The following is a 17,990-nucleotide window of genomic DNA, read 5'->3' as shown; positions in this document are numbered from 1 at the left end:
ATCGGTGATGCTGTTCTTCGTTCCCGAGCTCTCTTACCCCTATTGAGGTGATAGAATCTTGTCAATTTTTCATACCAACGTATCACTAATGAGACGTCCAGACGACACCCGGTCGTCCTTGGAACAACCTTCTTCGTCTTTCTTCATCATTGCATGCCCTGATGCCTCCCATCCTATCCATCATGCATCCCTCCTTTGCTGCCCCAACCGACCACCACCAGATGCTAGTCTGCTGCCACAACCATCCCTTAAAATCTGCCAATGATATATGAGTTTCACCTTGAACTTAATCCCAAAGCTAGACTATTCATTTTTTTTAACAAATATGGTACAAGTTTTGCAATTTCTTTCGTAGGATCAATTCATACCGTACTGATTTTCTTTGAAAGAAATTGAGGTGAGATTATGCTCATTTCATAGAATATAGAATATCCCTTCCCCAAAACCTTTTGCTGTTCTTTGATCTTCTTGGAAAGTGTTGTTACTGTTGTTTCATATTTAGTGAAAACTCTCGCATTCAGATCTCACTTAGTTGAACTAAAGATATCAAATTAAGTTTTGTATGCTCGGTTCAAAGTAAAAAAATAAACCATAATCTGGACAAAGATTTACATCGCCCCACAAAAAATCACCAGCTTAAGATTTTTATTAGTTTAGTTTTTTTTTCTTCCGACATACTTCATTTCTTTTTAAATTATAGTAAGCATGCAACACATACTCCTTCCAATCCTATAAAATATGACGTTTTGTATATCCAGTTTAGCTTGCATTTAACTTCGGCTTGTATTTGAAATGTGGTATGGAAATAAAATTGATAGGATGTGTTATATTGCAATGAACTTTGCAGAAATCTAGTTAGAATGTTAGGAACTTTCTCTTGTAAGCTGTGTTTTTTAGATCTTTCAAAATGAAATAATAAAACGATGGTTCCACAATTAAGTCCTGCCGAACAAAGAGTTACTATCAGTAATGAGCTTGGAATGGCCCACTTGGCAGCCTCGGTTGCGATCGCGGGGCGACCTGCGAGTCTGCGACGGCCCTCGCAAAACCGGCGCGGTCGGACCTGACCCGTGCTGCGGCCACCAAATCCAATTTGGCGGTTGGATCCAGCGTCCAGCGATCTACGCATCATCTCCTCACTGCAGCACCACCCGACCCGAAAAGTCCCACGAGACCGACAAGCCTCTTGCTCGCCGGAGATCTCCCACTCGCACGGCCCCTTGCCCCGCGGCCATGGCCTCCGGGCAGGACTCGTCGGGCACGACGCTGATGGATCTCATCACCTCGGATCCGTCGGCAGCCTCGGGCGCCGGGGCGTCGTCGCAGCAGCAGTCCTCCTCGGGCGGCGGCGGCGGTGGCGTCGGCTCCCTGCTAGGGAAGCCCGCGGCGTCGACGGCGGATCGCAAGTCCAAGAAGGGGACGCTGACGCAGATCCAGAACGATACCATCTCCGCTGCCAAGGCGCTCAACCCCGTCAAGGTCCTGCCCCAGCGGAACAGGAAGAAGAAGGCGCGTCCTCGCCCCCCCTCTCTCCCCACCGTCGCGTCATTTCTACCCTCCCCGTTCCAGTCTCACTCTGTAGTCTTTGCTTCTCTTGCAGCCCGTCTCGTACGCGCAGCTGGCGCGGAGCATCCACGAGCTCGCCGCGACGTGTGACCAGGTTCGTCATGCTCCTGCTTCGGTTGGATAGAATTGCATTATGCTAGCTTGGATCTGTTGCCTTTAGCTGCTCTTGTGCTATCCCTTCTGTAGAAAAGTTCCCAGAGGCAGCTTGTAAACAGTGTATTCCCCAAGCTTGCCGTGTACAATTCTGTGGATCCTTCGGTGGCTCCATCTCTCCTCATGGTAAGCTTGCCGAACACCATTCCTCGACTGCTTTTTGCTCAGCACGCATTATTTGTGGAGATGGGACTTAGGCTACTCACAGCAAATTCAGCTATCATATCACAATTATGGCACATGAGATAATCTAATTTCAATTAGCTTGATTCACACCTTTGGATTTCTTGAATATAAGGTCCTTAAATATGTGTTGTGCTGAAATCATATACTTAACATTAACTGTGACTGCGGTAACCTGATATATTATTTACTTTCATTATCTTTTTTTTTTCTCATCACATCAATCTGCTCCTGAATTTGCAGCTCCATCAGCAATGCGAGGACAGAAATGTTCTGCGCTATGTATACTATTATCTGGCCCGTATACTGTCAGACAATGGCTCCCAGGGTTTAAGTGCTGCTGGTGGCATACCCACGCCAAATTGGGATGCTCTTGCAGACATTGATGCTGTCGGGGGAGTGACTCGAGCCGACGTTGTACCCAGGATAGTTGATCAGCTTTCAGCAGAATCCTCCAGCGATGATGTTGAGTGTATGCTTTTATACTATATAAGTATACATCAGAGTTATAATATACAAAATCCATGATCCAATCGTACCTTTTGCCATTTATTCAAAAACCGAAATATTTCTTAGGGCTGCTTCTTGGTTGCACCGAGGTCACCTGCCCGCATTTCCTACTCAGTTTTATCAAGCCTAAACTCATGATCTCTTTTCTTTTCTTATTCTCATTTTGGAAATTGTTTTCCTCTTGGGTATTTTTTGAAGCATTATAATGAGAAATTATATTCCTGGCAAACATCTTACTCTGCATTAAAGGCACCATGCGCTCAAGTTTATGAATACCTTAGTTGAAACTCGGCATCTAGCTTAGTGCCAAACACCTTCGTAACGAGCAATAAGAATTTCAAATATCACAATAAGAGGATCAGCAAGAACAAAATATTCCATGTCAATTAATGTCTAAATCCTTGTTCTTCTAATTCCTTGTTGAATCATGTCACCTGGTTATTCATTGTGCTTAATTATGGGTGCTGGCCTTTGAAGTCCATGCGCGGAGACTTGCGGCCCTGAAGGCGCTTACATCAGCTTCCACTAGCAGTTCAGAGATGATGGAAAAGATCTATGAAATTGTCTTTGGCATTTTGGAAAAGGTTGGTCATTCAATGTCAGTCATGGGTTTTCAGTTACACTAGTCCGTAAACTTTAACTTGTCTAAGCCCTTTTCAATTTCCATGGTCTGTGGCTATATAAAGTTGACAGTGTTCTCTTCATGATACATCTGGATGCTTTCAGGTGGCAGATACTAAACAGAAACGAAAGAAGGGTATTTTTACCAAGCAAGGTGGTGATAAAGAGGTACTGTTTCTATTCAAGAATGTGCATTAATTTCTGTACTGCTAAGCTTTCCTGTTTGTGTACAGTATGAATTTTCTACACTTAACCATTCTCTTAAGGGTCTGGATATCACGATCGTTGACCATGCTAATTATAAGCATGAAAAACACATTAAATGCTCCAATATACTTAAAACCTGCAGTTTTCTACATTATATTAGCAAAAATGATGGCCCAATTCACAATTTATTTTGAGCTGAAAATTACAATTCTGCGTGATGTTGTGAACTCAATCTTGTGATGCTTTTCTATTAATTTTTCAGTCTATCATACGGGGTAATTTGCAATATGCTTCTCTAAGTGCACTAAGGAGGCTTCCACTTGATCCTGGTAATCCAGCATTCCTGCACCGAGCTGTCCAGGGGTGAGTTTGGACTTATTTTAGGTCCATCATCGACCTTATATTCTGAAGCTTTGTTATTTACAAGTTCCCAACTGGATTCTTTTTTGCTTGAATACCTACAGATTTTGTGACAGGAACATTGTTTGCGGTGTCTTGTCTTTATACTGTGAAAAAACAATATTAATTCACTCCTGAAGTAGTTACTGATTTTGATTTATTTATTTCTTATGCCACATTTCTGTATTCAACTATCTTAATACATATGTCAGAATGAACAGTTGATCCAATGTTTATCTGTCTGAAAATCGACCTATTTCTGCAAAAGATATTCAGAACTGATAGTCTAACATATATGTAGGAACATACTATTTCTTAATCATCTTGTTCTCATTTGGTTTGATACAACTGCAGGGTTGAGTTTTCTGACCCAGTTGCTGTGAGGCATGCGTTGTCAATAATCTCCGAAATAGCTGCAAAAGATCCATACTCTGTTGCCATGGCATTGGGTCAGTTTCCTCACAGAATGCTAATAATTGCACTTGCTGTTCATTGACAGAACATATGCCATTATGTTAAACTGTTGCCGGTCCTTCATGCACTTAAAATAGCAGATACTAAAAATGTCAACTGTAACAGTAGAAACTCCGGTTTTGATCTTGATCTTTTTGTATATTTAGTGATTACATTATAAATCTTATTTCATGCCATTTATGTGGTTGATCAATCTCATTTATGGCTTCATTTTATGCAGGCAAAAGCGCACAACCTGGTGGTATGCTTCTTTTTCCTTTTTTTATTTAATGTCTTGTTTCAAGCATTTTTCCTATTTTCTGCTAATATATGTTTCAAGCAATTTTTCCTATTTTCTTCTGAGGAGAAAGTAAGCACAACAAGTTTTCAATTGATTTGAGTTACAAGAATCAAGATTTATTGATGTTTTCTTCTGCATGCAAAACACTGATAGGCCAATGAATTTTATTTTGTGAAGTGAATATATGTCAACTGCCCTTCATATATATATGCCTTTTAACTCTCTTTATTTACTGGCCTGCTCGCATGATTAACAAGTATCATTTTTTGGGGGCATCTCCCTTGTAGTATCTGACACATGAAATGCTCTAAATAACAGCAGTAAATGCCGTATAACTTTTGAACAGTATCAGATTACATTGACCAGTTCTAAGGCATCTTAGTGTATATAATGATTCCTCCTTATTTTGTCAACTTCAGTTAAGTTGAAATTTCTAATTTTCACTTCGATGTACTTATTCGTGTACAATATCATTGTATCAAATCGGAACAGGAGCTCTTCAGGACATTCTTCATTTACATGATGTTCTTGCCAGGGTCTACCTTGCAAAGTTGTGTCATTCAATATCTAGGGCACGCGTATTGGATCGTAAGTGCGATGTTTTTGTTCTGTCCTGAATTCAGATGTGTGATTTGTAATATCAGGGTGCATATATCAAATTTGTTTTGATCATATACAACTTATGCAGAGAGGCCTGACATAAAGTCTCAGTACAGTTCCCTCCTGTATCAACTTCTTCTGGATCCCAGTGACAGGGTCTGTTTTGAGGCCATAAATTGTGTGTTGGGAAAAGTTGACAACACAGAAAGGTAGTGATGATGTGGGGGAGTATAGTTGTATTGTTCAATATCTTGTCACTAAATGATAGAAAAAGTGTATTAATTTATCAACACGTCTTGCAGCACGGAGGACAGAGCTGGTGGATGGATTCGGTTAACTAGAGAAATTCTCAAATTGCCTGAAGCCCCTTCGGTAGCATCAAAGGGTGTTCTGTCAAAATCTAATGAAAAGTCTTCAAAAGCAAGGCGACCTCAGCCTCTCATCAAACTTGTAATGAGAAGGTTTGTCGCATCTTCTTATGACTGCACAAGTGGTCGATCTCCCCAGTTTCCTGTATGCAACCCATGGTTCATGGATACTTTGCTATTTGTTTATGACTCTCAGGTTGGAGAGCTCATTCCGTAGCTTCTCTCGTCCGGTTCTTCATGCTGCTGCAAGAGTAGTTCAGGAAATGGGCAAAAGTAGAGCAGCTGCTTTTGCATTAGGTGCTTATGATGAGGGGGCCCCTCTTGATGTTGAATCTCTTGATTCTGATCTTGAGAATCCAATGGCTGAAGGTATGATGCTGCTATAATAGATTTTAATTATATGTTGACACATTCAAGCATCCTTTAAGTGTTAACAATCATACATCCACATCCTTCATTCAATTTCGCAGAGTAGGCTACGCAACTATGATGTGCATTTTTCTTGTAGAGTAGACCAAAATTTAAGTATTTTTTTCTTAATCGTGTATCTGGATGTATCGAGTTTGTTTGTAATCAAATTGAGGGTCTTATGCTTAATGCTAATTACCTAATATTGGTTTTTAATTTAACCATGTGGCTTTTCCATGTTCATGCTGTAGCTACCCGGAAGCCTAATCCGCTATCCAATGGTCATGGTGGAATGGACACAATAGCAGGGTTACTAGCATCACTGATGGAAGTTGTGCGGACAACGGTAGCATGCGAGTGTGTATATGTTCGAGCAATGGTCATCAAAGCTTTAATATGGATGCAAAATCCACATGAATCTTTTGAAGAACTAAAATCTATCATTGCATGTGAGCTGTCTGACCCAGCCTGGCCTTCCTCTCTCCTGAATGATGTCCTACTAACCTTACACGCTAGGTTCAAGGTATTGGATCCCTTTCAGCGTTTATACTATATATTGTGCTTTGATCTTATTCTCAGTAAGCTGTTTATTTTCCCCATTTTATTGTGTTATTATGTGCTGTGTGCCTCAAATCACATCTGAGGTCAGAAGCAGATTTTAACCGTTCTGTAGTGGCATTGAGTATTCGCATATTCAAGGATTATAACACATTTATTTTTTTAAAAAAAAAACACAACCTTTTTATGTTGCTTTTTATTGGATTTTTTAACGTGTTTTTCATAACTTTTTTTTTGTAATTTCTCTATACCCTTTCCGTTTTCCCATCACTTTGGTTTTATAAGGTTGTTCATGTTTCTTGCAGTTATTTTATTGATATATTTCCCTTTACCTGATTCCGTGATTGACTTATTATTCTGTTTTGTGTTACATGATAGGCAACACCAGATATGGCTGTGACTCTGCTTGAGATTGCAAGAATTTTTGCCACTAAAGTTCCTGGAAAGATTGATGCTGATGTTCTACAATTGTTATGGAAGGTAGACCTTTTGCTTTCAAGCAGTTTTGAATGTTGTATTGAACCACCTACCAAGTTAATATGCAACAAGTTAATATGCAAAGCTGCATTTACTTACATTTACAAATATGCATATTACCATTATTTTCTTACAACATTCGTTGGTTGGGATGCAAACGTTAGTTTAGCAATGGTTTTACTTTTTCCTAGAATGACAATTAGAACCTCACAAATTAAAAAAATAATTTCTGCCTTTCCAGACATGCCTTGTAGGAGCAGGACCAGATGGGAAACATACAGCCTTGGAAGCTGTGACTATAGTTCTTGATCTGCCGCCACCTCAGCCTGGTTCAATGTCTGGACTCACTTCTGTTGATATGGTATCTGCCTCCGATCCAAAATCCGCAATGGCACTCCAAAGATTAGTTCAGGCTGCTGTAAGAACAATTTCCACTTGGTTAATTTATTCATTGAGCTTTGGCCTTGGAACAACAAACATACTGATGTTTTGCCCTTCAATTATCAGGTTTGGTTTCTAGGAGAAAATGCAAATTATGCTGCATCTGAGTATGCCTGGGAGTCTGCAACACCGCCTGGTACTGCACTAATGATGCTAGATGCTGATAAAATGGTTGCTGCAGCAAGCTCCCGTAATCCTACGCTTGCAAGCGCTCTGACGAGACTTCAAAGATGTGCATTTAGCGGCAGCTGGGAGGTAGGGTCCTTTGCATTGGACAATTCCTTTTATTTATGTTTTGGAACAACTTGACGATGCGGGTTGAGATGGTATCACCTCCTTATTTAGTTATTTTATGTTCCCCCCTCATCTTATTGTTAAACTTGTAGATCCGCATTGCTGCTGTCCAAGCCCTAACTACCATCGCAATAAGGTCTGGTGAACCTTATAGGCTGCAAATATACGAATTTCTACACACTTTGGCTCTTGGGGGTGTGCAGTCAAACTTTTCAGAATTGCAATTAAGCAATGGGGAAAATCAAGGTGCCAGTGGTACTGGTCTTGGATCTTTAATAAGCCCAATGCTCAAGGTCCTAGATGAAATGTATAGAGCTCAAGATGATCTGGCTAGGTATGTTTGCCACTAAAATTCCTCGTGGCCGCTGGAGAACAGTCTTGAGGTGACCTCATTTTGTAATTCTTTTATTGTTTTGTTTTTGCAGAGATATTCGCCAACATGATAATAGCAAACAAGAATGGAGTGATGAGGAACTTAAGAAGCTTTACGAAACCCATGAGAGGCTTCTTGATTTTGTTTCTTTATTCTGTTTTGTTCCAAGGGCTAAATACTTGCCTCTTGGTCCTACCAGGTACGTACTGTTATAGTTATTTAGGGGCAGTCATCTTCTTGATAAAAATTTTGTTGGTATGAAATGTACTTCAGTTAAATTGCCTAAGAACTAAAAATATTCCGTTCATCAGTCACAAATGCTTGCTATCTTCAGTCATGTCTGGAACCTTGAGCCATACAATAAACGATGCCTGCCTTTATTTTCTTTCCCCGGGATGCAGTATTTTTTTAGTATCCTGTCCCTTGACATCAATTATGTTAAATCATATGACAGTGCCAAACTCATTGAGATCTACCGCAACCGGCATAACATTAGTGCATCTGGTGGTCTAAGTGATCCTGCTGTTGCTACCGGAATATCCGATCTTATGTACGAGTCCAAAGATGTACACAAAGAGACCACTACTATCCAGTCTGGAATCGACCCTGATCTGGCAATGGCCTGGGCAGCAGGTTTGGAAGATGATGTTTGGGCAAACAACGCGCCAGCTGTGGATAAAGTAAGATTCTTTGTTGTGTTCTGTTAATTACTACTGTTACATATATGCTTCCTAACTGTTCAGGGACCATTGTTTTCTGAGGAAGATAACTTACTCTAAATTACTTCATCATACTTCCCCTTTTCTTCATTTGCCGTGCAATTTGAGAATGGCATTTTTTAACCATCTTGACTGTTTGATCCAATGATAGGTAAAGGACTTCCTTGCTGGTGCTGGAACTGATGCTCCTGATGTGGATGATGAGGAATACATGAACTCTAGGCCATCTGTTGGCTATGATGATATGTGGGCTAAGACAATTCTCGAAACATATGAGGCCGAGGTAAGTGTTACTACACATGCTCATGGTAATTGACTCTAGGTGCTTCTTAGATGTGTACAGATAAGGCTTTGCTTTTTATCCTTCGCAGGAAGATGATGGTAGGTACTCTGGTGGATCCTCTCCTGAGTCAACCGGTTCGGTGGAAACCTCCATATCGTCCCATTTTGGGGGTATGAACTATCCATCATTGTTTAGTTCAAAACCATCAAGTCATGGGGCTTCACAACAGACGGTAATTCTGCTTTATCCATGATGCTGTTGCTATGCTCTTTTGTTTGGTGGCGTGGAGGGGAGGGGCCCCGCTAGATTGCTGTATCTACTTACCATTGCTGCTGTCTGAGTTAGACAAAACAGATACTGTGGGTACAATTTTCATAATTTGGATATGGTTCCTGATAGATTTGCTTTTGCTTCAGATACGTGAAGAACCACCATCATATTCAACATCAGTACTACAAAGGAAGGAGTCGTTTGAAAACCCCCTTGCGGTGCGCGGAGGTCGAAGTTTCGGATCCCATGAGGAAGAAGATAAGAGTTCTGGTAACCCTCAGTCTGGGAAAGCGCTGTATGACTTTACAGCAGGTGGTGATGATGAGGTAAGTTCAGAGTTTGATGGAACGTTGGTTGTTCTGAAATCTTTTCTTTGTTGTGGGGGCACTAAGAACAATCTTTGGTGTTTTTCGGTGGTACTGTAACTCACAATCTTAGCTATTGGAAAGAACTGGTATAAACATATTACTGTACCATCTCAGTTTAATAGCAAAATATCTCCGCACAATAGACTAGAAGAAAGTTGATGTCAGTATAACTGAGCTGACTCTTTTCACTTGAATGCTAACAAGAGAACACTTATTCATGTAAACTGTTTTCAGTTGAGTTTAACAACTGGGGAAGAAGTGGAGATTGAATATGAGGTTGATGGCTGGTATTATGTAAGTTCTCATGCAGAATTGATCTTTACTCGGTCTTTTGTTGCAAATGAACGGATTCTAAAATGGGCGATTATTTTTACTTGTTCAGGTGAAGAAAAAGAGGCCTGGAAGAGATGGAAAGATGGCAGGTCTGGTTCCTGTTCTGTATGTGAGCTCATGATAACAGCTGTCTGTATGTTTGTCGACACTTGTCATCCAAGCTGTTTGGAGATCATGATCTTACGAATGGCACACAAGAATGGCCCTATGTGATCGTTGCACAAGCTTGTTAAGCACCTAACATCTTGTAGGCACATGGCCTTGCGGAAGGTATCCGTATGATGCTGCAATGTTCTTGCTGGGCGAGATTTATGTGTTGATTTGTTTGTACACCACGAGTCTCCATTCAATTCATTGTTTTTACTGAGGTGGACACTTGCTTCAGAGGTTAACCGTTCATCTGTGCCGTTCTGCTCTGTCGGTATTCAGGAAGGCAGTTTCGCGTCTCCAGTTTATCAGTTGTGCAATATATATGTAGTCAAATTGTAGAGGCATCATTTCCCCCCACCCGACCATTATTTTGGTCTTGTGTATTGTGTGATTCTAGTGAGTAGTGCTGTTAATTTTGTGCAAATTTTGTTTCGGAGTGGATTATGGAGTATATACAACAGTGAGATCACCTGCAGCATTTGTTTTCTTCACCCATGTTGGGTCCTTTTTTCCCAATCATTCAGCTTTTATCAAGGTCATCGTGCTACAGTTTGCACCAAAGTCATGCACCTCCCTGGTGCATCAACACTGGAATGCTAAATTCTCGACCTGTGTGGTTGGGCAATTTACCAAGTAAGCTTCCTCTTGTTCTGTGTACCCTTTGGATGCTTCTTACCCTGCTCCTTCGTCGTTCGTCTTTGGAGATCTCTCCCTGCCGGCTCCGTGATGGCGGCAGCTACCCTCAGTTTTAACGGGCATTGCACAAGGCGGATCAACTTTTGCCTTGCCTGTCCCCGGCACGCTCTCATGTTGCGATCTCGACTTGCATCCGAATGATCGGATCAGGATAAAGGAGAGCCAGCGTGTGGGCAGCCGGCAGCGATTAGGTTGGTAGGTATACGTGCACGTCTGGCCAACACACCGCAAGCCGGCGAGGCAGCAGCCGCACTGCCGCAGAGAGAAAGGGGGAAGCGACCCCGACGCGCGCGATGGGGAGCGGCGAGGCGGCGGGGACGAGGCAGCAGCAGTTCGGGAGCATGGACGAGTTCTGGGGCTTCTACCTGAGCCAGCACTCCAAGCCGGGGACGCGGCGGTGGCACTTCCTCGGCACGCTGGCCTCTCTCGCCTGCGCGGCGCTCGCGGCCGCCACGGGCCGCGCCGCGCCGCTCCTCGCGGCGCCCGTGCTCGGGTACGGCATGGCGTGGTACAGCCACTTCTTCGTGGAGGGCAACCGCCCGGCCACGTTCGGCCACCCCGTGTGGTCCCTGCTCTGCGACTACCGCATGTTCGGGCTCATCCTCACCGGCCGGATCGACGCCGAGCTCGACCGGCTTCGCATCCAGCCTCGACCCGACTCCCCGGCGACCTCTGCGCACCAGGACTGATCACCCTCGAAGACTCTGCGTCGCATGCTCGAAGGCTCGAAGTGAAGGCCTAAATCAATCGTACCAGCGAGCAGTGTGTGCCTGCTTCCTGGTAATATTGATACCAATAATCACACAAAGTTGCATCTCTAGATACAGATAATCAGATATGCCACGTTCATGCTCCCTATGATTTCTCTGATCTTATTTGGTCTGGCCACAAGTGAATTCGAAATGGCATAGAATTGTCACTAGTTTATTTACAAGGGTATGTTCATGTTCATATAGGTTGCTTCTAGAGCTTTAATCGAGAAGGATTTGCAGCCGAGATTTTAACTGACTACCGAACCACAATTAAAACTTTATTTCGTGCGATTCACAGCCACAACACAGAAATCTCATGCGAAGCTCGAGCTCTTAAGATACAGGCATTTCGTTGCAGAATACTCCCGCTGTCTCACGTTTTAATTTTTCTAGAAATATAGATTATATAGATTTTGGTATGCACATTTATCTATGAGCATAGAAAAACTATGTATCTAGAAAAATTAAAACAACTAATAATTTGAGATGGAGGGAGTAATAAGATATAGGGTATCATTAATCATGAATAACAGTGTGGTTTCTTATTTTGCTGGTGGAAGCACATGTTCTGAGTTCTCTCTCATGGCCGGGGATGCTGCTCAGCTGTCGCTTCTGCTCGGTTTGTCTGACGCCGGGTACACCTGAAACGAAGCAACAGACACCGTATGGCTCGTTGATGACAAGTGCCGAGACGCCAACGCAGCATAGGATAAGCTGGAATCGTGCCGGATCTTACCGAGTCAGCCGACGGGATCCACTCGTTGGTAGCAGGGTTCCCCTTGCAAGAATCATGGCGCTCCGCTGCGTCGGGGTCTTCGGACAGCTTGAACGAGGCGCCCTTGTCTCTGTCCATCCTGATGAAGCCCGTTCCGGTCTGCTCCCGCGGCGATATTGGCACAGCCAAAGGTCACAAATGTTAGTAAATTCTGTAGCTCATAAGCACCAAGATCACGGAAGAGAGGGAGGAGTAATCGGAGTTGACCGTGTGGTGCTGCTTGCCGACGCCGCCGAGGTCCTTGTAGTACTCGGTCTCCACGAACTCCTCCCCTACCTTGCCGCCCTCGTAGACCAGTCTCTGGAACAAGAACAACAGCACATACGTGTCAGCTGCTTCTAGTTCAGAGAGTTTCGGCAGGGGAAGAGGGACCGAGGGAGAGACCTCGGTGTGGGCTTCGAGCTCTTGGAACTTGTCCAGCTCCGGGTGGGAGCTGTCCGGGACGATCGCGTCGGCGTACACGGCGGAGTGCTCGCTGCGGGAGGGCTTGGTGTGGCGCTTGGGCGCCGCGTCGTCGAAGTACTCCCGCACCTCGGCCTCCCGCGCCGCCTCGTCCGCCGGGGACAGGTGCGCGTCGCTCCGGTTCGGCCTCGACATCGCTCGCTGGGCGTTCTGCTTTGAGCAGTGGGTGGATCGGGGCCGAAGGCGCGCCGTGCGCCGTGCTATAATGGCGCGAGCGAGAGGGGACGTCGCGGTGCCGCCGCGGGCCAACAAGATAAAGCCATGCCAAAATATCTCAGGGGCGGTAGGCGTAGGTCGCTGCCGCTGATGGCTTACTACCGGGAGGTGGACTGCTGGTGAGAGGCGTGGAATGCTCGGCCGTCGCGTCCTTGTGCCCGGGGGGACCAAGCTGCATTTCTCTCTTACTCGGTGCGAGGAGGCGATGAGGATTGAGGAGTCGACCGTAGTGCAGCTGTGCTGTGCAGGTGCAGGTATGCAACTATGCAAGGATAGATCGTCACGAACAACAGTGACAAAGGCTTGGATGAACTATTTTGATCCACGCTACCGTGCGTCACTGCGTCAGCTAGATCACGGCGACCGTTAGCTGTGCAGATCAATCAGTCAATCCATCGAACCTGGCATAAATCTGTTAGCTGTGAAGATTTGGAGTTTTGGACAACATTTCTGTCAATTTTGTGTGGAGGTTGCTGCAGCAGCAGCCCGGGGAAGGTGAGGCCCAGTTACGGGCCCGGAAAAATAGCGGGTTTAAAAGGCCTCAAAGCCCAAAAGGCGAAGCGTTGAACCGTGGCCTGTTCCGTTCCTCATCCCCGGCGGCGGCGGCCGTTTATCCAAAACAGGCCATGCTCTGAAGCTCTTGTCCCCTTCTTCAACCTTCCGCTGCAGCTGCTAGTTCGGAAAGCCGTGCGGGGAGATTTCAGGATTTGCATCCGAATGGCTGCAGCGGCGCGGCCATCGAATGGTTTGTGCCTCCAAGTCTTTCCTCCCCTCTACTCGTTTCGATGGTATCATACGGTTTCCCGATTCCCCCGCGTATCTGACTCGTCTCGGCGGTCGTCGCAGCTGCTCTCCTCGCACGCCTCAGGGAGGGCACGGCCAAGTTCGAGCTCCTCGAGGACTCCGAGCCGGCACCTGCGCCAGCACCGTCTTGGCCCCGGCTCCACTGCTTCGCCAGGATTGCCCCCTCGCTGTGCGTCTGCTTATTCTGCCCGTGAATTCTTTGCGCACATCTGAATCAATTGCAGTGCGAGCGGAGTGAAGCTGCAAAACTTGTTTGTCGTGTGCAGGAGGGGCGGTTGGTCGGCGGCTCTGAACAAGGTGGAGCATTACGGGGTTCAGAGGGTCACAGGGGATGGCCGGTGCATGTTTCGGGCGTTGGTAAGTTGCAGCGTAATCTCCTTCCGTGCGCGTAGTATGCTGATGGATCGTGAACCTTGATTACTCGAATCTATTGTCTTTGAGTTTGAGTTCTAGTTGAAACAACGTCTCTTCAAGTGCGCTTTTTGCATCTCTGCAAATTCACGTCACAGGGAAATCCGGTGTGTTGCTTGTAGGCAAAAGGAATGGCAAAGAATAAGGGGATTCCTTTGACCCCGAGGGAGGAGGTACAAGATGCAGGTAGCCTGAAACAATACCTCGTACATAGATCAGTTTCTGCATTATAGATTTTTGTTTCTGTTTACTTTTAGCTTATTGTGTGGTTAAAGTTTTTGCAATTGATATCGTGATAATTGGACATGTAATAACAGTTGCTTTGTGAAAAAAATTAAATGGAAATCTTACCCCCTTTTTGTTTAAGAGACTTGAGTTTACTATCATATTAGTATGAGGTAGCCTTGTCGATAAAACAAAATAATGAGTGTCATTTGTTCTTATGACATTTCAGCATCATACATCCATTTATGATGCCAACTGAGAGATTTTGAAATTCAGTTCTTATCTTTGACCTGGAGGAAAATTCTTACAACATGCATTAATTCATGGTTTCAGTACTATGTGGTATAGCATTATAGCACTTCCAACTAACAACCATATCCTTTCAATAGAAATAATGCTGGAAATCAATGTTGATTTTGACTAAAAATACCCCCCACCGCAGTCCAGATATCCGGCAAGATTCAGAAATTGTTTCAGTTTTTAAACATCTATATTGCAGATTGCGAATTCTGCACCGGACGTCTTTCAGTTTATGGCCTCTTTATTCTTCCAAACAAAGGTTTTTGGTTTTTGCAAGTAACTTTAGCCATCAGATGAACATAAGAAGATCGATCTGTCACCTTTGGGCTGACCATGTTGTATTAATGTATCACTGAAAGTTTACCGTGTCTTCTTTGAATGGACTTTATTGTTGATGTATTCTAAATTAACTTAATCTCCCATTTCGTAGATGATTTACGGATGGCAGTGAAAGAAATTATATGTGACAGTGAGACTGAGCGGCAGAAGTATGAAGAAGCTGTTATAGCAATTACTGTGGAACAATCCTTGAAACGGTTAGGCTCCTATGCCTTCCTACTTTGCATGAACTGAATTAAAGTTTCTGACCTATTCCTGTTTTTTCTAGCTACTGCCAAAGGATAAGGCGGCCAGATTTCTGGGGTGGAGAGTCAGAACTCCTGGTATAAGATTTCACTGTTCTAAAAACTTAAAATATGTAATTTGTGTGATCATCATTCAGTTATAAGATTAGATCCATGGAGAATCTGATTGACATGTTAAGAGCAGTTCATGTACCCACTTTCTACTTTTGTTGGACTTCTGGAGGTTCTAGCCAAACTAATGTTACCTGTTAGATGGAGCAGAATACTAGTGCCTATCCCTTTATTGGATTATATGAGTTGGTCTGAGCTTTTAGACAATATTTGCATATGACATTTTTCTCTTTGCAGGTTTTGTCTAGACTGTGTCGGCAGCCAATAATTATTTATATTCCAGAGCGTGAGGTATTTCCACTGCCTTCAGGGATAATGCATTTATAATCAAATTTACTAATAATAGTAAAATTTTGTAACCATCATTGCCATTCGAACAAATTGTGGCATGATAACATTAAATGATTTATATAAAAATAAAATAACACTGAGAATTTGCAACAAAGCAAGCAAAGATTAAAGCGAGCATAGAACTAAATGATCTACATAAATTCTGTAGCAATATTCAAAATAAGCATTGCATTTCAGATATCTGGTTCTATGTTCTAATGCTTTGAATCCATAATGTTCTTGGATCTTGATATTTGCCGATGTTTTCTTAGAAAAATATGGTAGAGTAAGGATATACTTTTGCTAAAGTAAATTGATGAAAAATGACTGGATAATATTCTCCTTTTCTTTTCCATTCATGAACGCAATCCATCAATGGATTTGGAATTCTTTTGTGGATTAAAGCTCTGCCTTTGGTTTGCTCGGAAGCTATCATGTTTATATGTTGGTGTATACTTCCATATGTTACACTAGAACCTGAACTCTTCACTTTGTTCCATACTTCAGCTTGGCTCACATCTATTCTGTATGTTTACAGTACCATGGTCGTGGTAATGGCTTCATCCCCATAGCTGAATATGGATTAGAATTCGCCAAAAATTCAAAGAATTGGAAGAAAAAGGCACCTGTAAGACTTTTATACAGTGGGAGGAGTCACTACGATTTGCTCGTTTGACATGGTTACATGGCTTTTCTGAGGTGTGTGTGGGTTTTGTAACTCTCTTCTTATATTAATGATACGCAGTTCTCCTGTGCTATCATTTGTTTTTGTTGCGTTGTCATTCCATGGTTGCTTTTTTTTTCTTTCTATTCATATGCCGATTGTTTAGCCAACAATAGTGGTTCAAGTATCAAAGTATCTTTTTTTTTTGCCAAAATAAGTATATAAATTCCAATTTTGAAATAGAGATTGTCGTTCTATGGGCTGCTATGGTGTTCTTTGATCGCGCTTATGTTTTTCTTGTCTTTTGGCCAAAAACTGAGATGCCGCTTGTACTGTAATCCTGACATAATGATGGCAATGCTACCGTTAGTTTTAGAGTCATGTATATCCTTTCCATGGGTTTACTAATAACTTTGCAGATTTTGAGCCAAGATGCTGCTTTACTGTAACCCTGCCCTAATGAGGCTAATGCTATTTGCAAGAGATTTGTTCAGTGCCGACCGGTTGGTGGCCGGCACGATAATGGATCGTTTGTCGGAGCTGTGGTGAGGGGCAGTACTTATTATAGTGTACCATAAGATATGTTCCATTGTTCGAAATCGAATTATTAGTACTCAATTACTCTTCGCGTCGCAATTGCAAGCATGGTTGACTGAAATCATGTAGAGGGTCCTTGCACGAGCTGTGGGCTGCATCTATTCCCTTTCCTCTCTATGTTCACTTCGTCGACTACACCTCAACTCTCAACACCTTTATTTTCTTGCTGCTGACCATTTCTTTGTACCGCAGTAACAGCGATGCTGCAAGTGACACCCCACGTGGCCTGTTACAGCAGATGAGCAGAGCGAGAGGTTGCCGTGACGGTGACTGAGGCTGTGGGTTATTAGTCCTGTATTTCTTTTCTCTGAATCCACAACTGCAAAATCCATCAAAAGCAACGGCGTGTAGTGAGAATTGATTTGGTGGCAGCCGAACAAGGAGGCACAGATGCAGGTCGGCACTTCTCTAGCTCCTTAACATGTACTGCTCAACTGCTGTATGCTCCACTAACCACCAGGTCGTGCATTATTGAGCTTGTACTAACCATGCTTAAAGCAAAACGTTACGAAAAATGAGCTGTAGCCTGTAAGTGCAACACTGTACTGCTACTAGCATATGATGACCCGCCTACCGCCGTCGACTCCGAGCACGACACGGCCCTCCCCGTGCGGCCCCACATGTCATCCACTCTCTCCAACAGTACTGTGCATATAAGAACAGTGCACATGCCTCGTCCTTTCGCTCTGAGTGAAAATTGAAGGAAAAAAGTGAGAGAAAATTCAATGCGATGCCGCGCTGTAGCGAACCGGTTCCCAACCAAAACTGCCAATCACGAAGGAACAAGAGGATAGTCCGACGAGGCAGCCGGGGAAAGGCTGGCTTGGCCGACGTGGGCCGCACCGCGCCTGCTCCGGTGGGGCCCGCAATAATATCTCGCCTGCCACAGATCCTGACGACAGGGCCCCACCCGCCCGTCCACCCACGCGACGCGACCCCTGCTCGCTTCCCCCGTACTTCTCCGGTCCCCCACCGGCGCTCGGAACTCCCCGATCGCCGACATGTGGGTCCTGTCCACCGGTGGCCCC

The 17,990-nt window shown here is 43.9% G+C and overlaps 4 protein-coding genes across 4 annotated transcripts; 3 read left to right on the top strand and 1 right to left on the bottom strand.

Annotated features, from left to right (window-relative positions):
• Positions 1–1,111: 1,111 nt before the first annotated feature.
• LOC112873513 lies at positions 1,112–10,522 on the top strand. Its single transcript, XM_025936473.1, has 25 exons — positions 1,112–1,509; positions 1,601–1,660; positions 1,753–1,845; positions 2,146–2,374; positions 2,890–2,996; positions 3,139–3,201; positions 3,503–3,603; positions 3,994–4,088; positions 4,334–4,354; positions 4,886–4,981; positions 5,082–5,202; positions 5,296–5,454; positions 5,558–5,730; positions 6,021–6,292; positions 6,706–6,807; positions 7,046–7,222; positions 7,312–7,500; positions 7,632–7,873; positions 7,965–8,111; positions 8,367–8,592; positions 8,783–8,914; positions 9,003–9,146; positions 9,331–9,510; positions 9,787–9,846; positions 9,935–10,522. Exons 1-25 carry the CDS (start codon positions 1,234–1,236, stop codon positions 10,004–10,006), a joined length of 3,537 nt encoding a protein of 1,178 aa, XP_025792258.1. The 5' UTR covers positions 1,112–1,233; the 3' UTR covers positions 10,007–10,522.
• A 138-nt stretch (positions 10,523–10,660) lies between these two features.
• LOC112873517 lies at positions 10,661–11,656 on the top strand. Its single transcript, XM_025936476.1, has one exon. The coding sequence runs from the start codon at positions 11,025–11,027 to the stop codon at positions 11,418–11,420; it is 396 nt and encodes a 131-aa protein (XP_025792261.1). The 5' UTR covers positions 10,661–11,024; the 3' UTR covers positions 11,421–11,656.
• A 283-nt stretch (positions 11,657–11,939) lies between these two features.
• LOC112873515 lies at positions 11,940–12,942 on the bottom strand. The gene is made up of 4 exons (XM_025936475.1): positions 12,643–12,942; positions 12,466–12,558; positions 12,220–12,357; positions 11,940–12,124 (listed from the first exon to the last, which is right to left on the bottom strand). Exons 1-4 carry the CDS (start codon positions 12,853–12,855, stop codon positions 12,083–12,085), a joined length of 486 nt encoding a protein of 161 aa, XP_025792260.1. The 5' UTR covers positions 12,856–12,942; the 3' UTR covers positions 11,940–12,082.
• Positions 12,943–13,505: 563 nt separating this feature from the next.
• On the top strand, positions 13,506–16,483 carry LOC112873514 (OTU domain-containing protein At3g57810). Its single transcript, XM_025936474.1, has 8 exons — positions 13,506–13,681; positions 13,783–13,909; positions 14,007–14,097; positions 14,274–14,337; positions 15,107–15,212; positions 15,284–15,338; positions 15,609–15,662; positions 16,240–16,483. The coding sequence occupies exons 1-8, from the start codon at positions 13,654–13,656 to the stop codon at positions 16,375–16,377; spliced, it is 663 nt and encodes a 220-aa protein (XP_025792259.1). The 5' UTR covers positions 13,506–13,653; the 3' UTR covers positions 16,378–16,483.
• The last annotated feature ends 1,507 nt before the right edge of the window (positions 16,484–17,990 follow it).

This window comes from Panicum hallii, chromosome 9, assembly GCF_002211085.1.
Source record: "Panicum hallii strain FIL2 chromosome 9, PHallii_v3.1, whole genome shotgun sequence".
NCBI lineage: Eukaryota > Viridiplantae > Streptophyta > Magnoliopsida > Poales > Poaceae > Panicum > Panicum hallii.
This window is presented reverse-complemented; position numbering and strand designations above follow the sequence as displayed.

Bases quoted from the DNA above. Each gene is read 5' to 3' on its own strand.
- LOC112873517 (XM_025936476.1), top strand. From the start codon at position 11,025: ATGGGGAGCGGCGAGGCGGCGGGGACGAGGCAGCAGCAGTTCGGGAGC.
- LOC112873515 (XM_025936475.1), bottom strand. From the start codon at position 12,855: ATGTCGAGGCCGAACCGGAGCGACGCGCACCTGTCCCCGGCGGACGAG. The intron at 12,559-12,642 runs GTCTCTCCCTCG...TTCTTGTTCCAG, and splicing joins AGCTCGAAGCCCACACCGAG to AGACTGGTCTACGAGGGCGG. The intron at 12,358-12,465 runs GTCAACTCCGAT...CCGCGGGAGCAG, and splicing joins TCGGCAAGCAGCACCACACG to ACCGGAACGGGCTTCATCAG.
- LOC112873513 (XM_025936473.1), top strand. From the start codon at position 1,234: ATGGCCTCCGGGCAGGACTCGTCGGGCACGACGCTGATGGATCTCATC. The intron at 1,510-1,600 runs GCGCGTCCTCGC...CTTCTCTTGCAG, and splicing joins AGCGGAACAGGAAGAAGAAG to CCCGTCTCGTACGCGCAGCT. The intron at 7,501-7,631 runs GTAGGGTCCTTT...TTAAACTTGTAG, and splicing joins CATTTAGCGGCAGCTGGGAG to ATCCGCATTGCTGCTGTCCA.
- LOC112873514 (XM_025936474.1), top strand. From the start codon at position 13,654: ATGGCTGCAGCGGCGCGGCCATCGAATG. The intron at 13,910-14,006 runs GTGCGTCTGCTT...TGTCGTGTGCAG, and splicing joins GCCAGGATTGCCCCCTCGCT to GAGGGGCGGTTGGTCGGCGG. The intron at 15,663-16,239 runs GTATTTCCACTG...GTATGTTTACAG, and splicing joins TTTATATTCCAGAGCGTGAG to TACCATGGTCGTGGTAATGG.